The 24638-nt window shown below is 37.4% G+C and overlaps 1 protein-coding gene across 1 annotated transcript in view; it reads left to right on the top strand.

The window, feature by feature from the left end:
- LOC122442467 overlaps positions 1–24638 on the top strand; it is a 174440-nt gene that overhangs the window by 5282 nt on the left and 144520 nt on the right. Inside the window, exons 2-3 of the mRNA XM_043470340.1 lie at positions 9901–10086; positions 10196–10426. Of these exons, the coding sequence (XP_043326275.1) occupies positions 9901–10086; positions 10196–10426 (417 nt within the window). The remainder of the gene's footprint in view (positions 1–9900; positions 10087–10195; positions 10427–24638) is intronic.

The raw sequence follows: 24638 nt of genomic DNA, 5'->3' as shown, positions 1-24638 counted from the left end.
CTGTGAGCTAAACATATTTTACTCATTTAAAGGTTTGTAAAGACAAAGACACAACAGTAGCAATAATGATGGTAACACAAAGACAATTTTGGGACAGGGCTGTACATAGCCCACAAAGAGTAAAACATTTATTATCTTGCTCTTTATATAGAAAATATTGCCAACTCTGTTCTAGGAAATAAAATGCATTATTATTTCAGCAGAAAATGGAAACTCAAAAAAGAAGCAAAGGGAAATTTGAACTTAAAATACAGTATCTGATATTAAGCAAACATGAGATCGGGTTTAATTGAAGATAATATATACCTAATAAGAGAGGTATAATTGCTTGTATATTAGCTTTAAGTGAAGTAGCAAGTGTGGATTGAAAAGGAAGGTAACATAAGTGAAGAGATCATAGGTGGTAATTTTCCAAAACTGATGAAAGATATCCAACATATATTCAACAATTGCTGCAAATACAAAGAAAATCACACTAGGCACAAAAGTATAAACATACTGAAGAAAAGACACAGAAAATCTTAAGATTATCATTTTTCAAACAAAAAGAGAGGATATACTACCTTCAGTAGCTTAGTAAGATTGACTGCTAATCTCTCAATGAAACAATGAAACACTGCCTTCTGTCTTGGAAGACAATTAAATGACTTCAAATTTGGAGATACAATGAGGGACTAGCAAAAGTCTTTTTCCAGACTGGAGGAAAGTCTTTATCCAATCAGATTTTCTTCAGAAGTGAGTGTAAAATAAAGATATTTTACACACACACACACACCAACTAATAGAATTTATCATAACCAGGTCTGAATTTAAGAAACACTAAAGTTATACATCAAGTATAAGGAAAAATATCCCAAATTGTGACTTTAAGATTAAGGACAAAATGACCCCTTCAAAATTAAATACTTTCTGCAGAAAAATAACAATGACAATAACTTGTATAGCTTTGAATACACGTGTAATTAAAATACACATAGCAAACATTCTTAGAACTGATGCTGAATTATATGAAGAATATAGTTTTATTCAGGAAGGTCACTGCCCTCATAGATAAGGGTGCACAAGATAAAACAATAAATATTATGCTAGCATAATATTCTTGAGTCAAAGTATTTGTGAATTTGAAAGCATTTGCTTTGTTTTGATACAGAAATGTGGAAATGAAAAGTCTGAATCAGATGTTTACAGTTATGTTCTCCTTTCCTGAGGGAAAGAATATCAAAAGATCTCTTAAGATATCTCATAGACCTTGGGCTGCTGCTGCTGCTGTCACTTCAGTCGTGTCCGACTCTGTGCAACCCGTCATAGACAGCAGCCTACCAGGTTCCTCCATCATCGGATTTTCCAGGCAAGAGTACTGGAGTGGGTTGCCATTTCCTTCTCCACATAGACCTTGGGGAATTTATCATTTTCCAGGTCAGTCTTACATGTTCGGAAACTTGACTTTTGTTAGTAAAATGACAATAAATTTTTCTCTCAAGGGAAACGTCCTTTTTACCAAATCATAAGACTAATGTATTAGTTCATGAAGCCAATATTAAATATTATGTGTATATCTCATAATATTCAAAATATGCCACCCAGCTGACAATCCTGTATTCTCCATAACATAGTGTTATTTTTCTATAAGAATTATCACCAAAAATGGGAGATAGTTTTTGGAATAATCAGATTAGTTTCACTGTGTAGAAACCTAGTTAGGATAAGACTACATTTCAGAATCAGGCTTGTTCACAATGGTCTTATCATATGGAGTCTTTGTCAAAGGGCTATATCACTCCCAGTTCATCAGCTGAAGGCACTACCAGTACACCTTTTTAGTCCATCCATGGATGCTACATGATCATGGGTCATTTCCCTCCTTGACTTATTTCTGTATTTGAATAATTTAATATGCTTAAATTGACATTGGGATTACTATGTTTCTTTAAGCAATTTGCATATTGTCTGCTTTAGTTTATTTTGGGTTGATTTTACACTTTAAATTATAGAGACGGGACTTCCTTGGTGGTCCAGTGGCTAAGACTCCATGCTCCTAGCCTGGGTTCTATCCCTGGTCAAAGAACTAGATCCCACATGCCACAACTAACAGTTCATATGCTGCAAGTAAAAGATCTTGCACAGCTAAATAAATAAATATTTTAAAAAATAAATTACAGAGAATACTCAAATTTCTCTTATTTCTAATATTTTTGACTGCTTCATCTATATACTAACAACAGAAAATATACTATTCTTCTTAAGTAAGATAAAAATACATCAACTATACATATATGTTATTCCAACTTGTGTGCATTTGTTTTCTCCCAACCTGTCTCTGTTGGTTATTGTTGCTCTAAAAATTTCTGATGAAAAATTTAACACTGTTTTTTCAACTTACTTGGTGAACAATGACATTTTTCACACTATTTACAACTTCATAAGGATTGACTGACAGGCATTGTCAAATGGGTAAATGGCTCTCTTTGACATGTTATAAAAACTGACAATCAGTTAAAAGCTCATGGGGCAAAGCAGTAATACACAAAGCTAGAGATATGTTCAAAATGTACTCAATAAATATGTGTATACCTACAACTGATTCACTTTCCTGTACAGCAGAAAATAACACAACATTGTAAAGCAAGTATACTCCAATAAAAATAAATAAATGTACTAAAAAAATGACCACCATAGAAAGTTTTTCAACCAGAGAATTAAGGACACTCTAGATAATTTAAAAGTAATAAGGACATATGACATTGGTCCTAGTTATACTAGAAGATTGGTTAACTTTATCTAGATGGGGAAGGTCTTTGTCTGTCATCTATCTATCTATATAATAGTCCTAAAACTCAAAATGAATTGTTAATAGCAGATAACACATATGCTAAATAGGTATGACCAAATAAGTAGAAAACATAAATGAATTACATTGGAATAGTGTGAATTTAAGACTTTTAATTCTAGAGATCTTAAGAGAATGTGCTGTGTTTGTATTCCTCACTTAGGCCCTTACCAATGACTGAGTTATAAATATAAGCTCATTTCTTTGCTTGAGCAAGTTATTTCAAGAGAATGTCAAATTAGAGAGGATAAAGCTTCCCTGGACAAGAAGTAAAATTCAGTCATTTTGTACATGAGAAAACTAGAGATCAAAGAAATGATTTAGACTTTTAAGGCTACACAAGAAGAGATTTATGTAAGTGTTTGCACATAGATAAATAAACTAGATTAACATAAATGGATGAGTAAGATATGACTTAAAAAGAAAGACATAGAGGGAAGATTTAGTGGTACCAAAGGACAAGTTTTGTTAAAAACAGCATTACAAAATAATCACCTCATCAAATAATTGAATGAAACATATTTAACTTAATATAGAGGAACTACACATCTAGAATGTAGTTCATTCAACTTCCTCTGAACTGGGCACTATCAAACCAATTCTGCTCTACTTTAACCAGCTTCTAGCATGATCTCGCAAGCAGGACTCTTACAAATTAGAATCCCTCTCTTCAAAAAGTTCATGGCTTTAGAGCCTGCAGGTGACATTGGTAAAGGATACTAGGGAGTTGATTATAACAAAAAAACAAGTCTTAGAAGACAGCAGAAACCAGCAGCTATTTATTAAAGATGAAGGGAATATCAAAAGAAATTGTAGAAACTAGCAAAAAAAAATAGACATAAATCAGTTATCTTCTTCTCTGTATCTGTTAACAACTCTTAGATTAGAGTATGTTTAGATCTAATTTTATTAATTTATTTTCAGAGTGGTTTCCTGGCCTCACATTTGTTTAGTCTCATATTAGGATAATTTATTGTTAAGTTCTATATTTCACAGAACAGTTTATAATTAAAGTTGAACGTGGCCTAACTGGGCAACCTATGTTGATCCAGTTTAAAATAACTGTGCTCAGTCATTTCTGACTCTTTTCAATCCTATGAACTGTGCCTACCAGGTTCCTCCATCCATGGGATTTCCCAGGCAAGAATATTTGAGTGGGTTGCCATTTCCTCCTCCAGAGGATCTTTCCAACCCAGGAATGAACCCATATCTCCTCTACTGGCAGATGGATTCTTTACCGCTGAGCCACCTGAGAGTCCCAAAATAACATTGTTCAGTTCAGTCGCTCAGTCGTGTATGATTCTTTGCGACCCCATGGACTGCAGCATGCCAGGCCTCCCTGTCCATCACCAACTCCCAGAGTTTACCCAAATTCATGTCCATTGAGTCCGTGATGCCATCCAGTCATCTCATCCTCTGTCACCCTCTTCTCCTCCTGCCTTCACTCTTTCCCAGCATGAGGGTCTTTTCAAATGAGTCAGCTCTTCGCATCAGGTGGCCAAAATATTGGAGTTTCAGCTTCAACATCAGTCCTTCCAGTGAACACTCAGGACAGATTTCCTTTAGAATGGACTGGTTGGATCTCCTTGCAGTCCAAGGGACTCTAGGGAGTCTTGAATAGATCATAAATTTCACTGATTACAGAAATACTGTTTTAAAGGAAAAAGTCATATATTTTATGTGGAAGGGACTTAACCAATGCCAAATGGTTAAAAGAAGATGTGACTGAGAACCTGGTATCCTTAGCAATATCAGTGGTTGCCAAACTTAGTGGATTTTTGGAAACTACATTTCCATACCCATCCACAGAAATTCCAATTATGCAGTCTTGGGATGAGTCAGTAAATTGTAGCTTACCAACAACCATGCCCTCACTGCACACACACAAGCACACAACAAAATGCAGGTGAATATAATAATCAGTTAAGTTAAAGTTCATTATGATGAATGATCATGGGCATTTGCCTTTAGCTCATTTGTAAATGTAAGAAGCTATGTATTTCTAAAGTGACTTTTGACTGCAAATTTTATATTTCTGATATAGTGTCTTGCTAGTCCAGTGATTTCTTCTTGAGGATGTCTGATTCCCTCAGCATCACTTAGGGAGAGTTTGTTCTTTCTGGAGGCTATCTGTTCCATTGTCATAAAGCTCCCTATGCTGAGTCAAAATAATGCAACTTCTACTGCTTTGTCCAAGTTCTACTATTTGAAAAGTATGTATTCCAGTCCATCTGATAGCCCTTCAGATGCTTAAAGGCTGGTTTTGCATCTTTCCTTCAAAATTTGTTCTCCAGGTTAAAAAAAGATGTAAAGATTATAACCATGAAAGAATATAGTTTCTTCTCAATAAGCTACTTAATAATGGAACAAGTTCTCAATATCAGTAACATGATGTCTCACTAGAAAAGAAGAAAAATCAGTGAAATAATTTGGAATTTTGTATCAATACTTCCATTTAGAGGAAATCTTGCCAAGAAAGCGGCTGAGGAAAATTGTAGGAGTGTTACAGCCTACCAGCAGATGGGGTGTGGTAAATTCCAAAGTGAGAAATGGAAGAATGAGAAAAAAATAATAAAAGCACATACATTTGAATAATTTTTAAAATTAAACTGTGTAGGCTGTAGCATATTCTTTTAAAATCATGATATTATTTTGGATATACTGTTTCTATTGATGAACAATTAATCAAATTGATGTATCCAGATTCCTTTTACACAATATAGTAATTCAAATATAACTAAATTTATAAATTATAACTGAACTAATTACATAAAAATAAGATGCAATCTATAAAACAGAGGATAAAGGAGTCATAATAGAAATACAATTTACCTATGAAAATATGAACATGATAAGAATAAATTATACACCAAATACAATAATTATATAAATAGGTTCCCTCTAACATAAAAAAGAGGTTAATTCAGGAAAAATAAAAGTATTCCATTTACAATTCAGGAAAAGGATTATTAAATTTATTTCAAGTGATGCATTTACTAGCTCCTTTCAAAGGAGTATGTAATCAAAGCTCCAGGACACTCTTATCACTCCTCTTTCTTATATAATCAAAGTTCTTCTTTATTTAGTTTTTCCTTTATTTCTGACAAACTTACTACTTCTCTCTCCACTCTTCAAAACTGCTACATGCTTTGCAAAACTGTTAGATCAGAAGTCCTTTTTTCTAAATATGCTGTGGATTGTCTCTTGACCATTTTGATCAGTTTTCCTTCTTGAAACTATCTTTAAGTTCAAAGACTTTTAAATGTCCTGATTTTTCATTGTACTTGTGTCTGTCTTTCTGATGATTTTCTTTTTTCCATTTGTCTTTCTACAAAAAGCAAATCTACTCTTGTTTCTTTAAAAAAATCAATAACAATCAGTCTTTAATATAAAGCTCTACTTCTGAACTCTCAGTAAGCTTCTAATCCCTTATCTCCAACTCTCTCCTTAATATTTCTACTTGAATGTCAAGCTATTATCTCACAGAATCAAAGACTGTTAAAGTTCCAACTGACCTGGATATCATCTAGGCAAATCTCAAGTTCCAGATAAGGGTATAACTTGAAAGAATAACCATTCAAAGTCACTCAGATCAAAGGGGTAGGACATAGACTAATGCGGGAGTTCTGTATTTTCTGGTCCACAAATAGTATGTTACATAGCACATACATGATTTCTGTTTTGTTGATAATTTAGACTGAATTCATAAATTTTATAGACTATAACTTATCAAAGAAAATTAGCATGTAGGGAAGGGTATGGTTAATATCAACAATTTTAGGCCAAATAAATATGTTTGGCAGTGTTCAAAATTGACTCACAAAAAAATTATCTATTGGACTAAACAAGATTTCGTTTTGAAGTTTTGAGAACCTATAAAATAATTTGCTAAAATAAAATAAAATAATTTGCTTTGATTGGCTCAGTTCTTGTGGGTTGATAAACTTAATATCTCAACTATCTCTCAAAAATCTGAATCTGTTCCAATGGCTGTATTAAGAATGCTCTTATTAAATTTAGGTGTTTGGGATGGCAGAAACTTGAGTATCTCTGCAGACCCAGTCCCAGGGAAACACTGGTGACAAGTGCTAAAAAGTATAAAAAAGATAACTACTCAAAGACTCTGAAAATTATTCTAATGACATAGAGAATGTTAAGAAACATTTATTTTAGAAAATTTACTAAATTTTGGTAAGAACACTGCAAACCTACGGCACTTGACTATGACCTGTTCCCTCATTCACCTATTCTCCCTACCCTTGTGTGGTAAGCACAGCCCCCACCATGCCTGGTCCCTCTGACAAGTTTCTCTCATCAACAACATTTTTAGGCTTATCTAGACTTTCTTTCTCAGTCCCATGCCCTAACCACTGATGTGAATGTTTGTCTCTACTAAAGTAATAAGGCTTGACTGTTAAAGATATGATCATAGAAACTCCAATCTAGGCAGTATGACCAGTAAAATAGGGTTTCCCTCTCCCTTTACCGCTCAGTCAAAGATATGGTATATCAACATAAGGGGCAGGCCACTTGAATTTCTCTTCTCCACTCCACCCCCAAATGGCAGAGGCTAAACTCCTGGTGAGTGTTGCAACAATTTAGGGGCTTCCTTCCTCAACCCACCCTTTCCACCAAGCAGAGGATCTACTCTAGGCCGAGATTTTTCTGGTCTTTATTGGCCTTGCCTCAACTCATTTATTGGGCAAAAGTTCCACATTCAGAGATGCAAGCTGAGAAGGCTACTATACTCACTCAATACCCTCATAATGGGGCAGTATCATTCAAGGAGAAGGGGAACACTGTTCCTATTCTCAGCTGTGGAGTAAGGGCTCACAGATTTGCCACGTGAGATAGGCAGTTAAGGAAAAGTGAAAGTCGCTCAGTTGTGTCCGACTCTTGGTGACCCCATGGGCTATACAGTCCATGGAATTCTCCAGGACAAAATACTGGAGTTGGTAGCCTTTCCCTTCTTCAGGGTATCTTCCCAACCGAGGGATCAAACCCAGGTCTCCCACATTGCAGGTGGATTCTTTACCAGCTGAGTCGTCACAAGGGAAACCCAAGAATACTGGAGTGGGTAGCCTATCCCTTCTCCAGTGGATCTTCCAGACCCAGGAATTGAACTGGGGCTTCCTGCATTGCAGGCAGATTCTTTACCAACTGAACTATCAGGGAAGCCCACAGTTAAAGAAAACTCTCCTCAAAGTTACTGAGAATTGAGTGCAATTTGATTGTGGACACACATGGATCTTCCATTTCTGAGTGGGCTTTAAAAGGGGATTTGGACCAAATTGTTGCCACTGCTGCTGCTTCTACTGCTAAGTCGCTTCAGTCGTGTCTGACTCTATGCGACCCTAGGGACAGCAGCCCATCAGGCTCCTCTGTCCATGGGATTCTCCAGGCAAGAATACTGGAGTGGGTTGCTATTTCCTTCTCCATAATTGTTGCCACATTACTATCAAATATCAGAGTCTCTTTGGACCCTAATAACCAGTTCTGGTACAAACAAAAGAAGTTCTGTTAGATAAGAAGTTAGCTATGCGCATATGACAGGCAGCCCCATGGGCTGAATATTCAATAGCCTCCTAATCCCGCTATTTACCAACCTGCCCAAAACAGACCCCCATCAGTCCTCCAACATGGTCATGGGCCTGGAAAAATCCCCCACCAGCCAAGCAGAGGCACATGTGCACATCTCACTGTTATCTTGTCCTTAGATAACCTTTGGCAGCCATTGGGCTTATTAAAATGTTCATAAATATTCTATGGATACATGCATCTAATTAAACTGACTTAATTATGGGCAGGGCCTGCTCAATAGGGCCTCTTATTATATAACTGGCAGCTGCTGTTAATTAAGACTGTCAATCAACAACCACCTGGATTAAGCAAAAAACTTTGCCTTAAAAGTTGTACACCCCAGCCCTCCTTGGCCATTATCTTCCTCGGCCTGGCTTACCTCTCTCTTGAGGTGTTCTCTTAGCTCTCTCTTTGCCTTCAATAATCTCTCCTGCAACCAGTAAGAAACAAGCCCCAAGGTAGAAGTAGTAATGGTTTCACTCAACCTTCTGTTACAGGGATATTCTGATTCATGGCAAGAATTTGGTCAAAGCACTCAAGGCTCATTTTCTTCTTGTTATATCAAAACTTGATCCTGAACTTTTATATTACAAATTTGGAGTAACACATTAACCTAAAACCTGGTCTAAACCCTAACTCATTAAATATTGCAAGCCCTCTCCCAACTCAAAAAAAAAGAAAAAGAAAGAAAAAGAAAAATTATAATATTGGATTTTGGTGAAATCAATGTATAAAAGTATGCTGCCTTTTTTTTTTTTTGCTGCAGGGACATATTGAATACCTGATCTATTTAGGTTAAAAAATAAGAAATTTGATAACACACAGGGTGTATGTATTGATATAATGCAGCTATTGCCTCTGTTCTAACCTTTGTTCTTTCCTACAAATCAAAGTATATTTTACATGAACATTTTCTCTCTCACTGAGAAATCTTCACTGGTTTTCTATGTATTTCCTCTTAGTTGTTACACTTCCTTATATCACTGTTTTTCCTTACACTACAGGGGAAGGGGGAATATAAAAATAATTATCTTAGATATAAAAATAATTATCTCCCTAAAATAATTTTAAATAATTTGAGCGCTACATATTTTCAAGGAAATACACAGAAAAATTCAAGACAATTTTAAAATTGTTCACAGCGGTAGTATCCAATCATTATCCAAGACATGTATTCCATTTTTTTGGTTTTGATATGAGAAACATAAATTCACATATCCACACAAAAATAAAGCTCACTCGTTTTTCCTCCCCTTCTTCAGAGAAAAAGAGCTTGTCATATGTATAAAAGCCTCAGCAAGGTTTAAGATTTAAACTTTCATTAATTTATCACAAGCATTTAGGCAAATTACCTCACTGCTGAGACGAAACGAAGTAACTTCAAAGTTACAACTTTTTTTTTTTCCCCAAACCAGTTTGGAAGTACAATGTGTGGCGATTCTTTTCTCCTGGGAAACTTTAACAATTCTTTATATTTAAAAACTGACCTGGAGGATGGGCAAGTCAGAATGGCACCAGGTTTCCGGGCCTTAGAAGCTGGCAGACTGGAATTGTGGCTCCACAGCTGGACCTCATAGGTCGGTGTTGCCGCCCCGGGAGATTCCGGAGCGTTGTTCTGGAAGGAGTGAGAATTGCAGCCCGGGCATGCGCAGTTCGCTGCGTGGGGGTGTCCGGCTCCTGTCAGGGCAGTTCCGCAAGAGCGCGACTTCCGTGCGGGATTCAATTTCTAGTCACCTGACTGTGCTCCTGAGAGAGCCCAGACCTCACTATGCCTCCAAGTTTTGTGAGGGGGAGAAGAAAACAGCAACCCACTCCAGCATTCCTGCCTGGAGAATCCCGGGGACAGAGGAGCCTGGTGGGCTGCCGTCTGTGGGGTCGCACAGAGTCGGACACGCCTGAAGCGACTTAGCAGCAGCAGCAGAAATCTGAGAGGACTGAGGTTTAACTTGATACGTGACGTGTACGAGACTCCTGAGAAAGGCTCCGGGACCGTGGCCCTCTGGCATCCAGGACACTACGGTAATATTTTTTGAAAAATAGTTTATATATATGTACATATTTCTTGTAGAACTGAAGCACGACGTGACTGTCAACACACTCAGCAGTTTATACTACAACTATAGTTTTTAAAGAAATATTCGGATAACTAATATACAAGCTATATGTCAAAAGATGATGAGAACAGCTGAAAAACTAGTTATGGGTGATGTCCGTTTTACAGGAGGTATTGTTTGATAGATTGATGTCCCTGGGAAGCAAATTCTGGTACAAAGTATTGGGAGAACCCTAAGCAATCCTGCATGGTTTTACCTGGAGTGCCTGGAACATGAGGCCCTGACTACTCTTAAATAAGACATTTCTCAAGGTTGTATGTGTAGAAAGAAATCTTGAGGCATGCCATGATGTCTCCCTTCATGAAGAGTAGGCTTCTTCCGTGCTTGTTTTAAAAAACCTGATTCACTAAGCTACATGTTCCTCTTTAAGGGAATGCACAGTGTGTGCAGGTATCCATCTGGACCTTTAATTTGCCATTGTTGGGCTTGAGGGTCATGGGAGAATTGATTCAAGTTTTATGCTCATGCTGCTTGCTTTGCTATGAGTAATGACTTCATTTGGCTCTGAACCAGAAGTCTTGTTTCTTTCACAGCCCTGAGCTAGGAGTCTCCTTTCTTCTGCTAGCCTTCTTGAAAGGGTAACAGAGTAACTGGTAGTTTGTAAGTAGGATACAGACAAATTTCAAACCCTTATACATGAAGAAATGTGTGTGGGGGAGGGTGTTTTCTGTGGGGTCATGAAAGAGGCAAAGCCAGGCAGAAGGAAACAATCTATCACACCAAAGACCCCAGACAGTGCTGCAAAGAACTTGGAATCAGGGATAACCCAACAGACATGCAACATGGATCAGGGGTAACCCAGCAGACATGCAACATATGGAGGCAAGAAGATCTGGCCTGTGTGTCTTTGCATGTAGACTGCCCCCCCAAAATGAAGCCTGCTCTTGAGCATGGTGGCCTCTTTTTTGTCTAAAGGCAAGGGAAATAGCAAAGCCCAGGGAGTGCACCCTAGCATCCACTAGGGCTGCAAATAAAAAATATCAAAAGAATGGCTTCTGACAAAACAATGAATTTTCTCTAGAAATACATGACATTTCTCTATTGTCATGCAATAGCATTTGTGAGTTTTAAAAATACACTTCTGAGGTAAAACTCCATTTAAAAAATTTTAGATTGCATGTGTGAATAGATGCAAGTAAAATAGTTACTTTGGTAAGATTTGTGACTTCCATTTTGTAATAACTGTGCCGTGTAAGCCTTTGTGGTTAATTATGGACAGTACCAGTTATCAACAACTAAAAACTCTTTCCAATTAACTACTGCTTTCTTTCCTCATTCATCCAGACACTCTGGTAATTTCTTATATAATTATCTAAACATCTGAAATGTGGTTTACAAACATATGAATTACAGATTTGGACTATCTGAGTTAGAATTCTAACTCTTATATTTTTGCTTTACTTTACACACATTGCTTAATTTGTCTTTGCTACAGATTTCTCTTTATTACAGAGCAGATAATGATTGTGTTTAGATCAAAGGCTTACTTCATCACCTGAATCTCACTACTGGATTTTTAAGTGCATAGGGAGAAGGAAATGGCAACCAACTCCAGTACTCTTGCCTAGAAACTCCCATGGTAGGGTATAGTTTATGCAGTCACATAGAGTCGGACACGACTGAGCAACTTCACTTTCACTTTTCACTTTCATGCATTGGAGAAGGAAATGGCAATCCATTCCAGTATTCTTGCCTGGAGAATCCCAGGGACAGAGGAGCCTGGTGGGCTGCTGTCTATGGGGTCGCACAGGGTCGGACGCAACTGAAGTGACTTAGCAGCAGCAGCAGCAGCAGGGAGCGTCTTATTTAACTGTGTATCACCAATGTTAATTGCATGGCCTGACATACAGATGAAATTAACTACTTGTTAATTTCACTTGTTAATTCACTTGTTACTTGTTGAATAAGTGGGTTAAATGATAATGCATTTTCAATATTACTAGGTTTGATCCAGAAACATAATTTTACACTTAGAGACCTTCATAGAAGATAAAGATAAAAGTAAAGCTGTCAGTAGAGATGGTTTTGAGTAACAAATGTAGTGTCTGAGGACAGTGCTAAATGTCTAAAATGTTGTTTAACAAGGGAGAATGACTAACATCTCCAAACATAATGCTCTTACTTTTTGGTGCCCTTGATAGCAAAATTTACTATCCTTTATTACAATAATGAAAGATATACAAGCTAGTAGGGACTAAAAGAATAACAAGTAATATTTTATTATTATTCAATGTTATCAGTATAATGATATATGAATCCTTGTACCGTGTGTGCTCAGGTGCTCAGTTGTGTCCAACTCAGACCCCATAGACTGTACCCTGCCAGTCCCCTCTGTCCATGGGATTTCCCAGGTGAGAATACTGGAGTGGGTTGCCAGTTTCTTCTCCAAGGGATCTTGCTAACTCAGGGGTCGAACCCACTTCTCTTGTACTTCCTGCATTCACAGGCAGATTCTTTACTAACTGCACCACAGTAGCACTTGAGAAAGTGTACCTGCTTACTTTGGAAGAACATCATGAAAAAGTTGGTGCCTATGCTATAACTTTATAATTGTGAGAAAATCTAAATGAAGTTAAGATATGGGTAAAAGAAGAGGTCTTGAGAGACTGTTCCAAGCAGTTCCAATTTAGCTCAAATGATGAAAATCAGTAAAGTGAAAGAAGAGAAAAAGTCAGAGAGATGATTGGGGTGGGGAAGTCTTTGTTCAGATTCTCTCTAAAGCAGAGCCCAAGCCAGTGATGTAGATATTGATGTTGGTATTTTATTAGAAAGGTGGTCCCATAAAGCAGGATTGAAAGAACAGGAACGGTGATTTGATTAAGAAGAAAAAACTGATATAAGAATAATTATTTGTATAATTGGGGCTCAATTTCATCACACCTCCTGAGAAAGATAAATAATAGTTCTTTAAGATATCCTCCTAAAGGAAAGAAGGCTGGGATATTTACTTATAGGCACTCCTATCAATTGATCTTATCTTAAGGCATTAATTCCTCCATATTTCCATATTTCTGTGGGAACTCTCCCAGCCTGGCACTGTATTCCACCCCAGGAGGAGAATCCTTGGACAGGAAGGCAAGTTAAGGATTTCCAATGTATATTTCAGATGGGATGTTGCCATCAAGAGATCAGTTGGAAACATAAACTGTGGACATGAACTCGCCACAGTAGCTGCAGATGAAATCAGAGATGGACTACAGAGATGTTATATGAGGCACAAACTTGTCTGCTACAGGTAAATAAGCAGGGTTAGAACTGAGACCATGCAGGCCTTGTGCACCTTATTAGTGATGTTGGAATTTACCTACTTGTGTTTATGAACTGAACAGAGACTAGTATAAATCAGAGACTATTATGATCAGATAATAGATGAGGAAACAGTGGAAACAGTGACTGACTTTATTTTTCTGGGCTCCAAAATCACTGCAGATGGTGATTGCAGCCATGAAATTAAAAGACGCTTACTCCTTGGAAGGAAAGTTATGACCAACCTAGAGAGCATATTGAAAAGCCGAGACATTACTTTGTCAACAAAGGTCTGTCTAGTCAAGGATATGGTTTTGCAAGTGTCATGTACAGATGTGAGAGTTGGACTATGAAGAAAACTAAGTGCCGAAGAATTGATGCTTTTGAATTGGGGTGTTGGAGAAGACTCTTGAGAGTCCCTTGGACTGCAAGGAGATCAACCAATCCGTCCTCAAGGAGATCAGTCCTGGGTGTTCATTGGTAGGACTGATGTTGAAGCTGAAACTCCAATACTTTGGCCACCTGATGCGAAGAGCTGACTCATTTGAAAAGACCCTGATGCTGGGAAAGATTGAGGGCAGGAGGAGAAGGGGACGACAGAGGATGAGATGGTTGGATGACATCACTGACTCAATGGACATGGATTTGGGTGGACTCCAGGAGTTGGTGATGGACAGGGAGGCCTGGCGTGCTGTGGTTCATGGGGTTGCAAAGATTCAGACATGACTGAGTGACTGAACTGAACTGATGGATTTTTCTGGACATGAGATGTCATCATGTGCTTAATATAAACACTGATGATGAATATATTACAATATCAAAATCCAGTTTGTGGTAATTTAAAAAGGATTACATAGTACTAATCCCAAGGCCTGCCAATGTGGAGAAGAGATTACATGTTTTTTGCATTCTTCTACCTCTCAATTAAAAACTCCTTTTAATAGGACATTTGATGTAAATCATTAACTTTTAAAAGTCCTTAACAAATATTTTGTTACTGTGAAGAGAGTTATCTACTCATTATATTAGTAGCAATTCTGTGTAAAAACCATATTGAAATGTAGTGACTTAAAACAGCAATTTCTTATTGCTCACAGTTTGTGTGTTGTCCAGGAGCCAACTGATCTAGACTGGGCTTAGCTGAAGTGATTTTGTTCATCATTCTTCCAGGCCCAGAGGACTGGCCCAAGCACCTTTTTTCTTTGAACCTGGCTGCAGCATAGAAGAGGGCTTCCCTGGTAGCTCTGTGGTAAAGAACCCACCTGCAATACAGGAGATGCAGGTCAGATCCTTGAATCAGGAAGATCCCCTGGAGAAGGAAATGGCAACCCATTCTGTATTCTTGCCTGGGAAATCCCATGGACAGTGGAGCCTAGTAGGCTACAGTCCATGGGATCTCAAGAGTCAGACGTGACGACTAAACATCAAACAAACTTTATAAAAGAACAAGTTTTATAAAAGAACAAGTAGAAACATACAAAGTTTCTATGAGCCTTAGCTTAGAACTGATTCACTATCACAATTGTCTTATTCCATTAGCCTAACAAATCAGGTGGCCAAGCCCAGAGTCAAGAGTTAGTGAAATACATTCTCCTACTTTAGTGAGAAGTTGCATGCCAAGGTGTACCTATAGAGAGTCAAAAAGTCAGGGTCACTAATACTATTTACCACACTGTATTAGTTTCATAGAGCTGCTCTAGCTAATTACCACAAGCATAGTAGATTAAAACAAAAGATATTTGTTTCCTTTATAGTTCTGGAGTCCAGATATCTGTAATTAAAGTGTTGAAAGGATTAGTTTCTGCTCTGAATTTAGAAACAAGCAAACAAACAACAACAACAACAAAAACAGTGAGGAGAAAGTTTTTACTCATTGGTCATACAGCAAAAAAAAAAAAAAAGTAAATAAATTGTTTGCTACTGTTATATAATAATTTGCCACAAACTTACCTGGTTGAAACAATGTTCATTTGTAGTTCAAACCTCCAGCCTACATAGTTGGTTTCAGTACTCTGAGTTTCATAAGGCTAATAGTAAGATGTCAACTGAAGTTGCAGTTCTTATCTGGGGCTTGGCATCTCCTTCCAAAATCTCTGGTTGGTAGCAGAGTTTACTTTCTTCTTAAGTTTTTGACATGTCCTCCTTCATTATCAAGTCAGCCATAAGAGGCTAGGTCTCTCTCACACATTGAATCCCCGTTTTCCCATCCTTCTTATATTTTAAGGTCTCTTTTTGGTGGAAGTTCTTATATTTTTAAGGTCTCTTATTAGTTTCCCATCCTGCAACCACTATGTATATATATAAACCTGCAACCACTATGTATATATATAAACTTGAGGGGCATCTCATATACTTACAAGCCTTATTCCTAACGTATAGAATGAGGACAATGAAGTCTGCTTCTCTGAACAAATTTTTTGGCACATTGGAATCACTCTAGGGTCTCTTTCAGTTCTAATTTTAAATCATCTGAACAAGGAATTCAGTAATAAAGATGTACTTTTTTGCCAAATGCATAACAATATTCCCTGATTATTCTCAATAAAAGTTCATTAAATGAATAAAAAAGTAAAAAGGTGAATGAGTACTTTTCAAGCTATCTATATTTCACAAAAGGGAAAAATCAAGCAAAAATATAGAACTGCTCAGATTCCTGACCACCCTGCAAGACTTATAAATTTTATTAACTGTTTATTCATGTGAAGCCTAATATCTGATATCTGTGAGTCAGGAACAGCAATTAATTATACTGGTGTCACTCAAAAAGGAGTAGGTCCTAATACATAACAATGATCAGTCAATTCTACAGAAAGCTCCCTTCTAAATTTAATACTGAATTACCAACCTAAAATAATGTTTTCAAAAGAAAAAGATACTATGTCTTCATTATGTATGACTCTCTCTATACATTATAAACAAACATTAAGTTAATTTTGTAACATTTTGGTTTATTTCTTATTTTGTTTGTTTTGTTTTATAATGTGCTGTGGCAAGGATATTAAGTATCAGTAGAGAGCTTTGTTTTAAAGTTGGCTTTTCTATACACATGTTGAATTAACACATCACCTACCAAAATTGCTGTTTTGAATAAAAATGTAATACTTTATTTTTAAAGCCTTATTTAGTGGAATCAGGGTGCCATAGAAGCAGCTTACTCTTTGGAAGTGTAGTTATTAATCAAAATGTGGAAGGAATCTGGGGGAAATACTGAAAATTATGATAGAAAATTTTACCGAGTTAGGATTTTCTAGAAACTACTGAAATTCTGAGACAGAGATTTTTCTGTAGATGTCAATGAAGAGGCTGTCTCATTTTGCAGAATCTATGTTAATGGAGCTGTGTCACCAGAAACAGATTCCAAGATGGAGAGTTATATGCAGATGTTTTGGGAAATGGTCTCAGAGTATATAACTTTAAGACAAGGAAGGTAGGAAGAAGCAGAGAAACATGCTGACCTACAGTTTAATTGCAACTAAGGTCTTTGTAACCCTGTGTTAGCTAGTCATTGACACACTCTGGAAGGAAGTAAAACCTTACCTAGACAATTCCTTAAAATTGAGCAGTTTCCAGTCAGGGACATTGCTGAATCTCCAGTAGCCAGTGTTCCCAGCAGCTGGGGGGTGAGTGCCACATTAGATTTCTATTACTGCTGTTTTGTTTTGTTTTTTCTTTTTATTGGTTATTTTAATTTGTATTTCTTTTTTTTTTTCCATTTATTTTTATTAGTTGGAGGCTAATTACTTTACAATATTGTAGTGGCTTTTGTCATACATTGACATGAATCAGCCATGGATTTACATGTATTCCCAATCCCGATCCCCCCTCCCACCTCCCTCTCTACCCTGTCCCTCTGGGTCTTCCCAGTGCACCAGGCCCGAGCACTTGTCTCATGCATAAAAAAGAATTCTTCTGAATCAGTTCTAATGAGATGGATGAAACTGGAGCCCATTATACAGAGTGAAGTAAGCTATTACTGCTGTTTAAAAATTAATCTTATTTAATCTCCTTAGACAACATACTTTTATTATCTTACATTTCTGGAGGTCAGAAGTCTTAAGCAGGTATCTTTGAGCTAGAATCAAAGTGTCAGCTGGGATGTATTCTGTTTCAGATGCTCCAGGGAAAATTCCATTTTCTTTCTTCCTTCTTCAACTTCTGCAGGCTGTCTTCATTCCTTGGCTCAAGATCTTCCATCTTCAAAACTGGTGGAGTCTTATGCTGCGTCACTCTAATAGGCATTCCTATTTTTTTCTTCACTTTATGAGAATCTTGTGAGTACACTGGGCCCACCTGGATAATCCAGAAATTTTTTTTCTGTTTCAAGATTAGCTGAGTGGTATTCTTAGTTCCATCTGCAACTTTAATTCTCCTTTGCTGTGAAACCTAACATATCACAGGTTCTAGAAATTTGGATGTAGACCTCTTTGAGGGATCAATATGCTGCCTATAACAGGTACATTGATGCCCAGAGAGATATCTGATTGGAACACACAATATATAGTTGCTAGACTGGTGAATTAGAATAGAGATATAAATGGGGCCATCTTTGTAAATCTTTGAGAGTGACACTATCCTCTGTCGTTTTCTGCCAGGATGTGATATCTATTTTTTATAGTGTAATGGAGTTAACATTTATATACTGTAGACTAGAATTTAATAAGCTTACAATTAAGTCATTTTTATTAAATTTACAGAACTATATAAGCATCACTATGGGCTTTCCTGGTGACTCAGACAGTAAAGATTCTGCCTGCCATGCAGGAGACGTGGGTTCAATCCCTGGGTCGGGAAGATACCTTGGAGAAGGGAATGGCAACCCATTCCAGTATTCTTGCCTCAAGTATTCCATGGACAAAGGAGACTGGCAGGCTCTAATCCATGGGGTTGCAAAGAGTCAGACACAACTGAGCAACTAACACTTTGACTTTCACTCTCAAGCATCACTACAATTCAATATTAAAACATTTTATCAGCCCATTAGTTGTCTCCCACACATTTCCAAATAATTCCCACTCTCATGAGTCCTAGACAATCAATTATCTGCTTTTGGTTTCTGTAGCTTTGACTCTTGTGGACATTTCATGAATATAATCATCCAATATATACATTTTTGCATCTAGAAAATGTGCTATGAATTTAACTCATTTTGTTTATCCATTGACTGGTTAATATTCATTTAGATTATTTCCAGCTTAGGGATGTTATGAATAATTCTGTTATGAGCATTCAGTACAAGTCTTTGCATGGACATAAGCATTGAGTAAATACCTAGAAATGGAAAGGTAAGGGCATATGATATGTATAAATACACAATGTATTTTTTTTTAAAGAAACTGCCAAACTCTTTCTAAAACAGCTAACTCATTTTTATCCCCACAAGAAATATATGAGGCTACCTATTTTTCTACATCCTTGCCAACACTTGTTGTTTTATGTCTTATGATAATACCCATATTGTGCATATGTGGTGGTATCTCATTGTATTTTTCAATTGCATTTTCCTAATTATGAAGGCTATTGAGCATCTTTTCATGTGAATATGTGAATAGGCATTAATATAACTTTATTGATGAAATGTCGAATCATTAGCTTACTGTTTAGTTGGAATTCTTGTCTTTTAAATTCTGATTTGAAAGAGTTTATTGCATATTCTGGGTACAAGTCCTTTATTACATATATGGTTTTCAGACATGACTTGTCTTTTCAATTTTATTAGTCTATTTGAAACACAGGAATTTTTACTGTTGTTGAAATTAAATTAAACAATTTTTTTCTTTTATGAATCATATTTTGGTACTGAATCTAAGTTTATGCCCTTAAGCTTTGTTCTTCTTTTTCAAAATTGTTAAAGCTATTTCATTTATATATTAATTTGAATAATAAGCTTGTCAATTTCTACCAAAAATGCTTGCTGATACATTGATGGGGATTTTATTGAATTTATAGATCAATTTGGAGAGTTGAAGTCATAAGAAACATGGAGTCTTCTAATCCATACACATGGAATTCTTATTATTTGTTTCGATCTTTAAAATTTCTCTCAGCAGTCTTTGGAACTTTTCACTGTACAGACTTCATTTTCTTTTTTTTTAATAATTGAAGTATATTTGACTTATATTAGTTTCAGTTTTACAAAACAGTGACTCAGTATTTTTGTAGATTATGCACCATACAAAGTTATTATATTACCTATAGTCCCTATATTGTGCAGTACATTCCTGGGATTTGTTTATTATATAGCTGGTAATTTGTACTTCTTAATCCTGTTCACCTATTTTTCCCATTTCTCCACCCACCTCCCCTCTGGCAACCACTAGTTTGTTTTAGGGAGAAGGCAATGACAACCCACTCTTGCCTGGAAAAGCCATCCCATGGACAGAGGAACCTGGTAGGCTGCAGTCCATGGGGTCTCTAAGAGTTGGACATGACTGAGCGACTTCACTTTCACTTTTCCTTTCATGCATTGGAGAAGGAAATGACAACCCACTCCAGTGTTCTTGCCTGGAGAATCCCAGGGATGGGGCAGCCTGGTGGGCTGCCGTCTATGGGGTCGCACAGAGTTGGATACGACTGAAGCGACTTAGCAACAGCAGCAGCAATGAACATTTTGCTGCCTGTGTCTTTTTTAATTGTTTCCATTTTCTTTGGATAAATACCCAGGAGTGTAATTTCTGGGTCATATGGTAGCTCAATTTTTAATTTTTTTGAGGAAACTTCATATTGTTTTCCATCGTGGCTATGCCAGTTTACATTCCCACAAACAATGTAGGAGGTTTCCTTTTCTTCATATCCTTCCATCAGCTGTTACTACTTGTCTGTTTGATGACAGTCATTCTAATAACTAAGGTGATAGATACTTCATTGTGGTTTTGATATGCATTTCCCTGATGATTAGTAATGTTGAGCCTCTTCATGTGCCTGTTCATGTGATAACATAAGCAAACATTTTTTATATATTTTAGATTCTTCCAAGTGCTATTTTAAAATTTAGAGGATAATTGCTTTATAAGTTGTTAGTTTCTCCTCTACAACAACATGAATCAGCTATAAGTATGCATATATCACCTCCATCTTGAGCCTCCTTCCCAACCTTCCCATCCCACCTCTCTAGGTCATCATAGAGCACGGAGCTGAACCTGGTGTTTACACAGCCACTTCCCATTGGCAATCTATTTTACACCTGGTCGTGTATATATGTCAGTGCTGCTCTCCAAATTTGTTCCATCCTCTCCTTCCTCTGCTTCTACAAGTCAGTTCTCTACATCTGTGTCTCTATTCCTGCCCTGAAAGTAGGTTCATCAGTACCATTTTTCTAGATTCCATATATGTGTGTGTGTGTGTTAATATATGATATTTGTTTTTCTCTTTCTGACTTACTTCACTCTGTATGACAGACTCTAGGTTCATGCATACCACTACCAATGACTCAATTTTATTCCTTTTTATGGCTAATATTCCATTGTATATATGTACCACAACTTCTGTAGCCATTCATCTGTTGATGGATATCTAGGTTGTTTCCATGTCCTGGATGTTGTAAATAGTGCTGCAGTGAACATCGGGGTATATGTCTTTTTGAATTATTCGATCCTCAGGGTATTTGCCCAGAGGTGGGATTACTGGGTCATATAGTAGTTTTATTCCTAGACTCTTAAGGAACCCTCATACTGTTCTCCATAGTTGTATCAATTTATATTCCCGCCAGTAGTGCAGGAATGTTCCCTTTTCTCCACATCCTCCAGAATTTTTTGTTTGTAGATTTTTTGATGATGAACATCCTGACTGGTGTGAGGTGATACCTCATTGTAGTTTTGATTTGTGTTTCTCTGCTAATGAGTGATATTGAGCATTTTTTTCATGTGTTTTTCATGTGTTTCTGCGTGTCTTTGGAGAAATATCTGTTTAAGTCTTCCACCATTTTTCAGTTGGGTTGTTTGCTTTTCTTTTCTTTATTTTTTTTTGTTTTTTCTTTTTATTTTCATTTATTTTTATTAGTTGGAGGCTAATTACTTTACAATATTGTAGTGGTTTTTGCCATACATTGACATGAATCAGCCATGGATTTACATGTGTTCCCCATCCCAATCCCCCCTCCCACCTCCCTCCCCATCCCATCCCTCTGGGTCTTCCCAGTGCACCAGCCCTGAGCACTTGTCTCATGCATCCAACCTGGGCTGGTGATCTGTTTCACCCTTGATAGTATACTTGTTTCAATGCTATTCTCTCAGAACATCCCAACCTCGCCTTCTCCCACAGAGTCTAAAAGTCTGTTCTGTACATCTTTGTCTCTTTTTCTGTTTTGCATATAGGGTTATCATTACCATCTTTTTAAATTCCATATATATGTGTTAGTATACTGTATTGGTCTTTATCTTTCTGTTTGCTTTTCTGATATTGAGCTGCATGAGCTGCTTGTGTATTTTGGAGATTAATTCTTTGCCGGTTGCTTCATTGGCAATTATTTTCTCCCATTCTGACGGTTGTCTTGTCATCTTATTTATGGTTTCCTTTGCTCACCAGAAGCTTTTAAGTCCCATTTGTTTATTTTTGCTTTTATTACCATTACTCTAGGAGGTGGGTCAAAGGGGATCTTGCTGTGGTTTATGTCAAAGAATATTCCGTGTATGTTTTCTTCTAAGAGTTGTATGGTTTTTATATTTAGGTCTTTAATGCATTTTTGTTTAAGTTTTCACTGTGTTCTATTCTTTTCCTGAGTTTGGTGAACATTTTTATGACCATTACTTTGAATTCTTTTATCAAGTGCATTACTCATCTCTGATTTGCTAGTTTTTTCCTCGAGTCTTGTCTTGTTCTTTGGTTTGGAACATATTTCTGTCTTCTCTTTTCGTTTGACTTTCTATGTTAGTACTTATGAATTAGCCAATTTACTTACCTTTCTTGGTCTTGAAGGCATGTCTTTTTTGTAGAAGTGTCCTCATGCAGGCAATGTGTATCCAGCTGCTTTTGCTGGAGAGCTAGAACTGGAGCCTTGCACAGGCTGGGGCTTCTCCCATGGTACACTGTGATCCACCATCTTGGTGGGTGTTTGGGCTTGGAGTCAGAGCTGAGTGAAGACTTGGGGTGGGAGGCAGGGTAGATGGGTGTGCATTCTGGGGCAGCTAGAATGTCAAGTGCTTTTTAATGTACTCCTTTTCACTAAGACTCATAATAAGTAAGTTTGTGCATTGCCCTTTAAGAGTGGAGTCTTGGTTTCCTATAGCCCCTCAGTTTTCCTGATCTTAAGCTCTGCTGGTATTCAAAACAAGTTAAGGGGGTTTGTCTTCCCAATGTGAGTTCCCAGGGTTAAGATACACAATCTGGGGTGTGAGCCATTCACTCCTTAAGGAGGACCACCAAGTTTATGATATGCTTTCCTCTTTTGAGTTGCCCTTAAGGTATGTGAGTTCTATTTAAATTGCTTCTCCTCCCCTCCTATCCATCTCAGTGTTTTGTTTTTCTTTAGATCTTTTTAGAAGAGCTGTTCTGCTGGTCTTCAAGTTGTTCTCAGAGAAAATTGTTATATATGTAGTTGTCATTTGAGTGTGTCTATGGGAGGAGATGATCTCATGATCTTCCTACTCTGCTGTCTTGATCCCATCATTAAAGCCTTTCATTTCTTTAGTTAAATTTATTACTGAGTACTAGTCTGGTTGTGCTACTAGGAATAAATTTCTTTAAATTACTTTTTCAAAATGTTCATTGTGAGTATGTTGTTGTTCAGTTGCTGAGTCATGTCCAACTCTTTGCAACCCCATAAACTCCAGCACAGCAGGCTGGCCTGTCCTTCACTATCTCCTGGAGTATGCTCAGACTCATGTCCTTTGAGTCAGTGATGCCTTCCAACCATCTCATCCTTTGTCGTTTCCTTGTCCCCTTGCTCTTAATCTTTACCAGGATCAGGGTCTTTTCCAGTGAGTCAGCTCTTTGCATCAAGTGGCCAAAGTATTGGAGCTTCAGCTTCAGCACCCTGTCCTTCCAATGAATCAGTTCAGTTCAGTAGCTCAGTCATGTCTGACCCTTTGTAACTCCATGGACTGCAGCATGCCAGGCCTTCCTGTCCATCACCAACTCCCAAAGTTTACTCAAACTCACAGCCATTGAGTCGGTGATGCCATCCAACCATCTTATCCTCTGTCGTCCCCTTCTCCTCCTGCCTTCAATCTTTCCCAGCATCAGGCTCTTTTCAAATGAGTCAGTTCTTCGCATCAGGTGGCCAAAGTATTGGAGTTTCAGCTTCAGCCTCAGTCCTTCCAATGAACATTCAGGACTGATTTCCTTTAGGATATACTGGATGGATCTCTTTGCTGTCCAAGGGACTCTCAAGAGTCTTCTCCAACACCACAGTTCAAAAGCATCATTTCTTGAGCATTCAACTTTCTTTATAGTCCAACTCTCATATCCATACATGACTACTGGGAAAACCATAGCTTTGACTATGGGGACCTTTTTCACCAAAGCGTTATCTCTGTTTTCTAATACACTAAGTATGTCATAGCTATTCTTCCAAGGAGCAAGTGTCTTTTACTTTCATGGTTGCAGTCACCGTTTGCAGTGATTTTGAAGCCCAAGAAAATGAAATCTGACCCTGTTTTCACCTTTCCCCATCTATTTGCCATGAAGTGATAGTACCAGATGCCATGATCTTTGCTTTTTTGAATGCTAAGTTTTAAGCCAGCTTTTTACTCTCTTCTTTCACCTTCATCAAGAGGCTCTTTCATTCCTCTTTACTTTCTGCCATTAAAGTGGTATCATCTGCATATCTGAGGTTGTTGATACTTCTCCTGGCAGTCTTGAATCCAGCTTGTGCTTCATCCAGCCTGGGATTTTGCATGAAGTACTCTGCATGTAAGCCAAATAAGCAAAGTGACATA

Source organism: Cervus canadensis, chromosome 5 (genome assembly GCF_019320065.1).
Source record: "Cervus canadensis isolate Bull #8, Minnesota chromosome 5, ASM1932006v1, whole genome shotgun sequence".
In the NCBI taxonomy this organism is placed as follows: domain Eukaryota; kingdom Metazoa; phylum Chordata; class Mammalia; order Artiodactyla; family Cervidae; genus Cervus; species Cervus canadensis.
This window is presented reverse-complemented; position numbering and strand designations above follow the sequence as displayed.